The sequence below is a fragment of the Gavialis gangeticus genome, unplaced genomic scaffold, assembly GCF_001723915.1.
Source record: "Gavialis gangeticus isolate Ggan-Ray unplaced genomic scaffold, GavGan_comp1, whole genome shotgun sequence".
Lineage (NCBI taxonomy): Eukaryota > Metazoa > Chordata > Crocodylia > Gavialidae > Gavialis > Gavialis gangeticus.
Window position 1 is genome coordinate 42,398,664 of NW_017728998.1, and position 10,535 is coordinate 42,409,198.

Genomic DNA, 10,535 nt, shown 5'->3' on the forward strand with positions numbered 1-10,535 from the left:
GATCTTCTAGGTCCCTTCCAGCCCTAATGTCTATGAAATCTATGAATCAGTTCTCCCTCTAAATTCTTCTCTTAACAAAACACATTTCTAAAAAGTTGGCCACCTCAGCCAGTGACAACAAATCTTTCCCTGACCAAGACAAGTATTACCCATAGCAACAAGACACTGTGAAAATAATAAGTGCATTTTTCCTACCGAGAAACTTGCTCCCTCTTTTTATCTTTTTCTTTTTCTCAGAAATGAGAATGGTGGTTACAGAAACATACCTCATCAAAGCAGGGAGCGTAGGGGGGAGGTAAGTTTGGCATAGAGACAAAAATACAGCTCTATCAATCTAAATATAGGACACCTGTCTCTGAAATAGCTGAGTGCCAGATGGGTATCACATGACAGCAGCCCCAAGTAAAGTGTCATAGTGAAACTTTTCATGGTGGAAATTCCCTGAGGCTACAACAGAAAATAACTGTTGATATACTAATGATAAAACTAGGCCTATATAGGTCAGAAAGGGACCGATCTGTAATCTTCCCCCTACATATATCAAAACTGGTCTTCTTTATAGGTTCCAAAGATTGTTCTATTGAATAAATACTGGCAAGAGACTGGTGTTTATTTATTAGTAATAGCTCTACTATCATGTGACTTTTATAAGTTGGCTTTACTGTCTATCAGCTCTGTATTCTGTCCAGAGTTAGTAATACATTAAAGTTTTCATAAAATAAAAAAATACTGTGATACATCTGGCATAACTATTCAACTGCCTGCCTGAAACAAAATTAAATTCCCAAATGTCCTGAAGCAACAAGGAACAAATCCTCAGTAAAATCTGCAAGAGACTCTTGAGCAAGTCTCTCTTTATAGTTGCTATATAGGCCTGCTATAGAATGTGGAAGGGCATCTTTCTTAGATACAACACAATATGGAGGAGGTTTAAGTCCTGTCTGGAATTCTGACAATCTACTTTGAAACAAAATCATTAAACAATTTCACCCTCTGAAGCTTATACCCTGTAGATCTGCCCTGTATAAAACAGCCAATGCAAAAGATGACTTAAAAGGTGGTGTTAGATTTCCTTTAGAGCTGCTTCTGCATTCCTTCCCCCACCACAAACCTGCAAATTTACCTGAAGTTTAAGGAATGATGCAACATATCAGCTGAGAGAGGCTGAAAGGCATGAGAGAGGTTGGAGTTAAAACTTGGGGTCACTTGCTATATTTAATGTATTCTCTCTTGTTAGCTGATTTATGAGCTAAATTGCTTGTCTTCTGGCTTCTTACTGTATGAGTTAAAAGTAGATTCCTTTAGGGGCAGTTCAGAGGTGACTTCCTTGTGGGGTTATCCAAACTGTACTTCCATGACTACAGCAACATTAAGTATAGAGGACTGAGGGTACTCTGGAGGAGGTTTAACTTGGTGCAATACAAATGTGAAGAAGAGGGGGAGACATTCAGACCTCGGCTTCTTCTGGATGCCCTACATTGATATTTGAAATGGGGCCCACAACCTGTCTGGGGTAGCCACTAGCAGGCCGGCCTGAGGCCAGCTCCAGGGCTCTGGGCTGGGAACCTCTCCTACCCCAGGGCTGGGCTGCCTCTATTGCAGCCCATCTCTTAGGCTTTAAAATCCTGCAGACATTTTCAGCCCTGGGGCGCACAAACAGGGAACCTGAGGCCACTCCAGGTCCTGTGTCCCCCTGGGCAGGCCACAGGCTAGCTTCACCAGCCTGCCTGCACCCCAGTGCCGCTGCCTGCTTCTGTGCTGCTGCTCAGCTGCCTAGACAACCCCATCCAGGGCTGCACGGTGCTGCTCCAGCCTCTTACCAGGCCTGTCAGCTCCCAGGGCCATCTGCAGGTAGCTTCTGGCCAGCAGTGTCAGCTCTACTGTCCTATGCCTTGCCCCTGCATAATGTATACTGTTCGATTACAACTTGGTAGATCCTGTTATTTGATCAATAAGCTTTCTTCTTCAAAGAGTTAGTAAGTGCATATTTACACAGTTTCCGGTTGAAGGACTAAACATATTATGTGTCATTCTGTAACAACTCTGAAGAAACTGTTGTAGAACAAAGCAGGAAATCATTTTCCTGTTGTCTGGAAAATTTAAAGGAAATGTCCACTCTTTCTCTATTCTGTATCAGGAGGAAGCCAGGATTTTTTAGAAATTTTTCATGAGCATAGGACAGGAAATTCATCAGAACTCCATCTTGGACCCAAGAAACCTCCCTAATGACACTTTGTCAAAACTGATGTTTCTGTAAAACATTTCAAATCAGGATTTTCCAACTACAGAAAAAGGTTTGGTTGAAAACTTCATATTTCTAATGCAAATGAAAATCCTCTAAGACAGTTACTTCCCCCATTTTCTTTTAGCGAAAACAAGAATAAATAAGTGCAAATCATGAATATGTGTATATGCATTAATATTATTTGCCTACCCATACACACACTACATGTGGCTTGGATTACTAAAGGGCACATGCCTTTGCGTTCTCTTAGGTTGTTCATCAGAGGCATAGCAAGCTCATTTGGCACTCATGGTGGAGGAAGGTGGCATGCTGACCACTGTAGAGGGTGAGGGGAAGGGAAGTCTTACCTTCCTGGGCTGTCTGCACAGGGAATGCAGCTGCTATGGCTGCCGCTGCTTCTGTAGTGTGTCTTCCCCATGCAGATAGCCTGGCAGCAGCACTGACAAAAGAGGAACAGCAACCCTGTAGTGTGGGCTCTCTGGGAGCCACTCTTGGGGGCCTGTTTGCTCTCCCCTCCCCAGATACCCTACTGGGTGTAGGGCTGTGCCTGTTGTTGAAAAAAACTCCTGGGAAGGGGGAAGCACATTTGCCTCCTGCTCTCCAGATACACTGCTGGGTGTGGGGCTGCTCCTAAGGCTGGACAGGGGCAGGGGTAGCATAGGGCTGTCCCTGCTGTGGTGGACTCTTGGGAGGCAGGGATTCTGACACCACATCATAGTGGGCACCAGGGGCTGGTGCCCCACTTGTCCCACCCTACTTACACTACTCTTAGCCACAAATATATAATTTCTATGCTGAGTGGGAGAACATATGTCATTTCTAGAAGTTTATTCTATGGTTAGCATTGACTTATACTGAAAAATATCATGACTAATAGCTTTAATGTTTAAATGTAGAGTTCAAACAGTTGTTTCGCCCAACAGGAGTAGCTGAAAAACAGTCAGTTTTCTTTCCTTCCTAATTATTTGGTCAGATAAAAACATTGTAATGATTTTTTCCTTGGGTTACTAACTTCAGATCTCAGGTTCCTCTACACAAGTTCACCAATAAATTAAAAGAAAAGAGGATTTCTCAGATACATTGGCTGTCACATCCACAGGCTTTAATAGATTGAATCTTGCCTAGTTTTTCTGCCTGTTAATCCAACTGGAAAGGTAATGATGAAGTGTATACTTATGAACCCTACAGGCCAACCACAGGGGTTGAAGAAGGCAAGGACCCAGATCTTGCCCTCAGTTAATCATGCAATTTCTCTGGTGTCAGCTACACTGCACATATGTCAGGAAAGGCAGAATTTGGTTTCTGATATATCCTAATAATCCTGATGATTATGGTGAGCTATTAAGAAAGAGAAACTATAGAAGAAAGTTCCTCCTACCCTTGGACTCCTGTGTTGAGCATGAGCAATAATACTCATGGTAGCACAGTTCTCGTTTCACGCAAGTTAGATGGTTTTTTACATTCAAGCCACAGAAAGATATTCAAGTTTAGACTGATATCTTAGGCCTGATACCTTACTGCTGAGCTTCTTCTGGGAACTACTCCACTTGAGTCCTATCATACTGAAGTTGATAGAAAATGAAGTCCTGAATGCTTCTCAGCAAGCTATTAATACCTTATGGCAGTGGTTCTCAAATTTTTTTTTCATGGACCACTTGAAAATTGCTGAGGGTCTCAGCAGACCACTTAATAATATTTTTTTTCCCTACAAATCAAAGTACACAACTCATATTTTAATATCAGTAGTATTACCTTACAAGTACAGATATTCTCGATTGTTCCACAACCTTTCTGTGGACCACCTGAACGGAGATCGTGGACTAGTGGTGGTCTGCGGACCACAGTTTGAGAACCTCTGCCTTATGGGAATGGCCTTCCAGTAACTTTTAAAATGAACTTCCAGTATAATTACCATTTTAGCAAGGCTAATTAAATTAACATGCAATGGCTGTTAATCTTCTTGCTTCAGGGCAGATGCAGATCACCAGCTGAGGTCAGGAAAAAATAGCTTCAGCAAGATATATTATGCAATTAGGGTGCCTTTTAGTGCTAGTATCCCTTTTTCTGAAGGGTCTCGCATTAGCGATGTCAGAGATAGCGGGCCAGTAAATCAAAGGACTCTCTCCTTTGTTTGGTACTTCCTGTGTTCTTTCACTGCCAAAAGGTGAGAGATTCATTATGACATTTCCTCTATCCTCAGTATTTGGCCTAATGGAAGTGAGGTGGTCAGCATGGGCAGCGGTGATCTTGTATATCTGAGTATTTCATGGAGATGACTGGAGAGGGAGAAGAAATTAGTTTCTTACATCAGCAATGAAAGTCTAGATCCTCTCAATCACTTTTTATAAATGAAAAAAGTAAGTTTTCAATCTCGAAGGTATAGGGTTGAAATTTACAGCTGTATACAGGGTCAGTGCAGGACTTATGCCTTCAAAGAACAACCATCTGCAGTCTTCATTGTGGATTAGATAAACTGTCTGCTTAGTGGTGGCAAACTCTCTTATGCTCTTGCATCACATTGACATAAATAAAATCAGGAAAATAGCTGTACAATTGACAAAAGATGAAAATGAATGTCGTTTTCCATAGAGATTCAAAAAATCTTTGGAAGGGGTAAGAAAGAAAAAGGAATAAATGGAATAGCGTAGGGTCAAGGTAACAGGTTGTGTACTCTACACAGAACAGAGAATGAAGGACTATTTTGAAATATATTAAGAGAAATTAAGGATTTGTTATGAAATACTTATTGATCTTACGCTTTTACTTATACTGTCTGAACACAACTCTCCTAATGCTGATCGTAGAATCATAGAAAGTTAGGGTTGGAAGGGACCTCAGGAGGTCATCTAGTCCAACCCCCTGCTCAAAGCAGGACCACCCCCAACTAGATCATCCCAGCCAAAGCTTTGTCAAGCTGGCCCTTAAAAGCCTCCAAGGATGGAGATTCCATCACCTCTTTAGGTAACCTATTCCAGGGCTCCACTATCCTCCTAATGAGACAGTTTTTCCTAATATCCAACCTAAACCTCCCTTGCAGCAACTTGAGACCATTGTTCCTTATTCTGTCATCTGTCACCACTCAGAACAGTCCAGCTTCATTCTTTCTGGAACCACCCTGCAGGTAGCTGAAGGCTGCTATCAAATCCTCCCTCAGTCTTCTCTTCTGTAGACTAAATAAACCCAGTTCCCTCAGCTTCTCCTCAGAAATCATGTGCCCCAGGCTCTTAGCCATTTTCATTGCCCTCCACTGGACTCTCTCCAACCTGTCCATATCCTTTCTGTACACAGTACTCCAGATGTGGCCTCACCAGTTCTGAATAGAGTGGAATAATTACTTCCCTCGATCTGTTGGCAACACTCTTACTAATGCAGCCCAGTATGCTGTTAGCCTATTTGGCAACAAGGGCACACTGTTGACTCGCATCCAGCTTATTGTCCAGTGTAACCCCCAGATCCTTTTCTGCAGGGCTGCTGCTCAGCCAGTCAGTCTCCAGGCTGTAGCAGTGCATGGGATTCTTCTGTCCTAAGTACAGGACTTTGCACTTGTCCTTGTTGAAGCTCATGAGATTTCTTTTGGCCCAGTGCTCCAATTTGTCTAGGTCACTCTGCTTATACCAGAGTCAATTAGCAGTACCTACACTACAATCAACTGAGTCACTCTAGGGTAAAACACATAAGTCCAAATTGAATCAAACTCATTATTTGATTTTAAAGCCACCAGACTCCACTAGGCTAAAAGCCCCTGGCAGTTACCCATTCACCAGCAGGTAGCCTATCTCTGTCTAACAGACTTCAACATAAACTTGAAACTTCTTTCCTGCAGTTAGTGTAGAATGATTCATGGAGTGCCTTCTAAGGCCACAAAACCCCAAAGAAGGAATTGAAAATATCTGATGTTCTAGAGGAGGTTAGTAGATTCTCCACATTAAATAATTCTGCCCCTTTTCCTGCTCTACATTAAAAAATGAATCCAGAAAACCTGTCCTTGAAAATCTTTCATTTGACTAGGCAACACTATATTGTAACCAAATGTGTGACTTGAATTCAATTTAGATTTGATTCTTGTGGGTTTCTTATCATGATTATTGGGAAAATAACAATGGGACAAGAAGTTTGATTTAGATTCACCTGAATCTAGTAAGAGGGGAACAGCTGAGATAAATATCATGGTCCAAAATCTCACCACATACTTAGTGCTGCAGACCTAAATACTACATAGTGTGACTATTAGTTTCTAATAGGAATACATTTATTTCAGAAAGAGTTTTCTTCTGAGCTATATCCAAGAGCTGATATAAATAATGCCAGACTATGCTTTATAGAAAACCACTGCTTTTGAGCATTTAAGACCTAACCTCACCCCAACAAAATCAGTGGGAAGTGGATAGATGGATCAAGCCCCAATTTTCAAGGGCCTGAACCTTAGAAGTAAACTGAAATCAGGGGGAGTTTCAGCAGAGTAAGGACAACCACTATTTGACCATGAAGGGAAGATCATATAAGTAAAGGGCAAATTAGCCTGAGATGTTAAACCAGCCTCTACATTTCTGTACGCATCACATTCAAATTGTGCTCAAAAGCAACCATGCATTAAACTATGTGGGTATGCATGAATCTGCATCTATACAGTTTTTTGAAAATCTGTCCCAGACTGGCAATAGGAGACAAATGAGGGCACGGCCACAACTGAGCAAGTTACCAGGAGGTAGACTAGGATGTGAACTTGCAGTCCATCATCATCTCCACAGTAACTGATCTCTCAGTGGAAGCAGGATAAACCACCTGGCATTTTCAGCAGAGTAAATGTGTGTACATAGGCAGTTACTGTGGAGTAGCTGGTGAGCTGTATGGTACCTTGTTCATGTAGTCGTATCCTTAGAATAATCAAGTAAACCATTGTTTCCCGTTACCATGACACTGTTTTCCTGAGGTACAGGGAGCTGAGGCTGGTCCCTGAGTACGCTGAAGGCAAGTGACAAAGTTTTTTTTTAAGTACAGCACAAGTGCTTCTGCCCCTGAGATCAGGAGCTGGTCCTTGTGTTTGGCTTCATAGGAGAGGAGGGAAATGGAGACTACTAACATACCAAATTGAAGTCCCCTCAGTGTAATGGGAATCCTCCAGTGGTACATTTGACACCTTATCCATAGGAATGGGAACTGACATAACTTTTAATACTATCCAAAGGGTTTCTAGCAGCAGTTTTTCATTAGTCATAGTCCTGATTACTGAGAACCTCCATTAGTTGGTAAAGTCAGTTTTGTAAATGGTGATGAGTTTACCTTATAGAATTAGGACTTTTGCATAAAAAAATCAATTTTACATTGAAAACCATCTGTCATAAGCTATTTATCAGACAGAATGATTTTTTCTCCCCTGCACACAGACTTTTAGGAAAGACAAGATACGTGCATTATTTGGAGCTGAGTCACTGGGTAATCATCAGATTAATGTATTTATTTCAAAGCCATCAGTATTAGTTCACAAGGTTTCCATTAGTGTATATCTTCTATACTGTAGACACCCTATGGAAAAAACAGACACTTAAGACCTGCTTTTTGTGAACAAAGTATCCATGGTAACAGCTCAGCCCCTGATTTGGGTTGGAAAACTAATTCTTTCCTTTTTTTAGGTCAATTCCTTATGAGTTACTAAATGAGAAGCATTTATGTACATGCTGTGGTCACTTAATAAAACAATATACGCAAGGACAAGAGAGGAAAGGGGTTATTTGCTTTTAAAGAGAGATTTTTTTCCAGTGAAGCAAAGGTTACTTGGGACCATGCAGAAGCACAGGCCATGACTTCAAGGTATGTGGCTCTGGGTGAACGTATCATGAGCTGGAGTTACAAAGGGGCTCATCTGGCTGATTGCTAGCATTTAAAGCCATTACTGACATCTGGGAAAAATGGATAAGCAAAAGAAAACCATGTAAGAAAACACAGGCCAATCCAGGTGTAAAGTTATGCATAGTAGGATAGCACTAGGCTGACTGTCATCATAGATTCATAGATTCATAGATTCATAGATTAAGGGTCGGAAGGGACCTAGTAGATCTTCTAGCCCGACCCCCCGCCAGGGCGGGAGAACAACAAAAAACCCCAAAAAGAGAAACGGGACTCAAATGAGTCCAGCCAGGTAGGCATCCAGCCTCTTCTTAAAGACCCCCAGGGTAGGGGCCAGCACCACTTCCCTTGGAAGTTGGTTCCAGCTCCTAGCCGCCCTAACCGTGAAGTAGTTTTTGCGGATGTCCAATCTATACCTCCTCTCCATCAGCTTGTGCCCATTACTCCTTGTTATGCCAGCGGGCGCTAGGGGAAACAGCGTCTCCCCCAAACCCTTCTGGTCCCCCCTAGTGAGTCTATAGACGGTCACCAGGTCCCCCCTCAGCCTTCTCTTGTGGAGGCTGAATAGGTTCAGGTCCCGCAGTCTCTCACTGTAGGGTCTGCCCTGTTGTCCCCGGATCATGCGGGTGGCCCTCCTCTGGACCCTCTCCATATTGTCCACATCCCTCTTGAAATGGGGCGCACAGAACTGGACACAATACTCCAGCTGTGGCCTGACCAGCGTCGCGTAGAGGGGGAGGATCACCTCCTTGGCTCTACTCGAGATGCACCTGTGGATGCACGACAAGGTCCGGTTAGCCCTGCCAACCATGACCTCGCATTGTCGGCCCATGTTCATCTTGGAGTCAATAATGACTCCAAGATCCCTTTCTGCCTCCGTGCTCTCGAGTAAGGAGTTCCCCATTGTGTAAGTGTGCTGCTGGTTCCTACTGCCCAAGTGCAGCACCCTGCACTTGTCCGTGTTAAAACGCATCCTGTTCCTGTTAGCCCACCCCTGTAACCTATCCAGATCCCTCTGCAATCTCTCCCTCCCTGCTAGCGTGCTCACCTCCCCCCAGATTTTGGTGTCATCAGCGAATTTAAACAGGTTACTTTCCACCCCATCATCCAGATCGCTGATGAAGAAAGTGATCAGCCTAAGAGTTAGTTCAAAGTGCTACAGATGCTACAACTATCTGTACAAGCCTCTTTTCTAGTAAAACTCCATTCTGAAGTAGAGTTATTTCAACACCAAACTGGATGCATCCACTTGGAAAACACAAAAGATAATTCAGCACAAGAAACTTTGTGTATAGATGGATGTAAGATAACTTCCACTTCCTCTCCACCCTTCCAAGGCATGGGGAGTGTAACTGAACACTAGTAGAGCATTCTTTTCTGGAATATTTTGTAGCAATTTTTATCTCAAGCAAATCCTCATTGGTGTAGTATCTACTTACTGTCTACTGTCACACATGTATTTTGGACACCTGTTACTCTGCCAATGAGGCCTTGCACTTCTCTGCCCATAGAGGTGCATAGGGCCACAGTTTCATACCACTTAGACATGCAGGTATGTGTACAATTATCACAGTTGTGTCTGCAATTATACAATTATCACAGGTGAAATAGATGGCTATGTAAATCTATTTGTTTAGTCCTTTGTACAGGCAATTTGTACAAAACTGATCAAATTATGCAGTTGCCTAGCTAAAGGGTTTGAACATCCTCTCTCAGCTTTTGTTGGATTGTACAAATATGCTATTTCTCATGACACACAAACTCTACTTGTTCCTCCAAGTCAGCATTTTGAAGTCAACCATTTTTATTGGATATTAACTTACCCTTCGTTCTTTATCGCCATATTCAATGCCCAAAGTATCCATGGCGCGGACAATAGCTGCCAGTGACTGAATAGTGTTGCTATAGACCACAGGCTTATACTGCTTCACGTCTTCTCCAGAGAAACCATCTTCATGGATGATCCTAAACAAATAATGAAGAAAATGATAAAGACTTAGTGAGAATGTCAGTTGGGTTGAATAAGCATTTAAACCCAAGGTGGTTAAAGGCTGCTTTTATAGTTTGATTGGCCCAATTTTTTACTTGATTATTTTTCTCTAGACCAGGGGTTAGCAGCCTGTGGGCCACAAAGAGTCTGGATCCAGCCCACAAACCAGCTCATGTTTTACTAACACCACAGCAATCTTCTACTGCTGCCTCAACCATCCCTGCTTTCTTGCCCTCTGCTGCGGCTCTTGCTTACCACCTCCACCAAGTTAGTTGCTCCAAATTGTTGCTTTCAACAATTTTTGGCAGAGGCTGTATTGAGGGAGGGAAGGGGTGTCACAAAATAACCATCTGCAAAGGGTTGGCTTGGGAAAAGCAGGGGATTGGCTTGATATATTTCCAGTTCCTATGGTACTTGCTTTTTGAAATACTGAGCCCGCCACACGTTGCATATATC

At 42.6% G+C, this 10,535-nt stretch overlaps 1 protein-coding gene across 1 annotated transcript in view; it reads right to left on the reverse strand.

Annotated features, from left to right (window-relative positions):
* Positions 1–10,535, reverse strand: part of GNAO1 (G protein subunit alpha o1) — a 399,516-nt gene that overhangs the window by 238,714 nt on the left and 150,267 nt on the right. Inside the window, exon 3 of the mRNA XM_019505783.1 lies at positions 9,913–10,054. Coding sequence (XP_019361328.1) covers positions 9,913–10,054 — 142 coding nt within the window. The remainder of the gene's footprint in view (positions 1–9,912; positions 10,055–10,535) is intronic.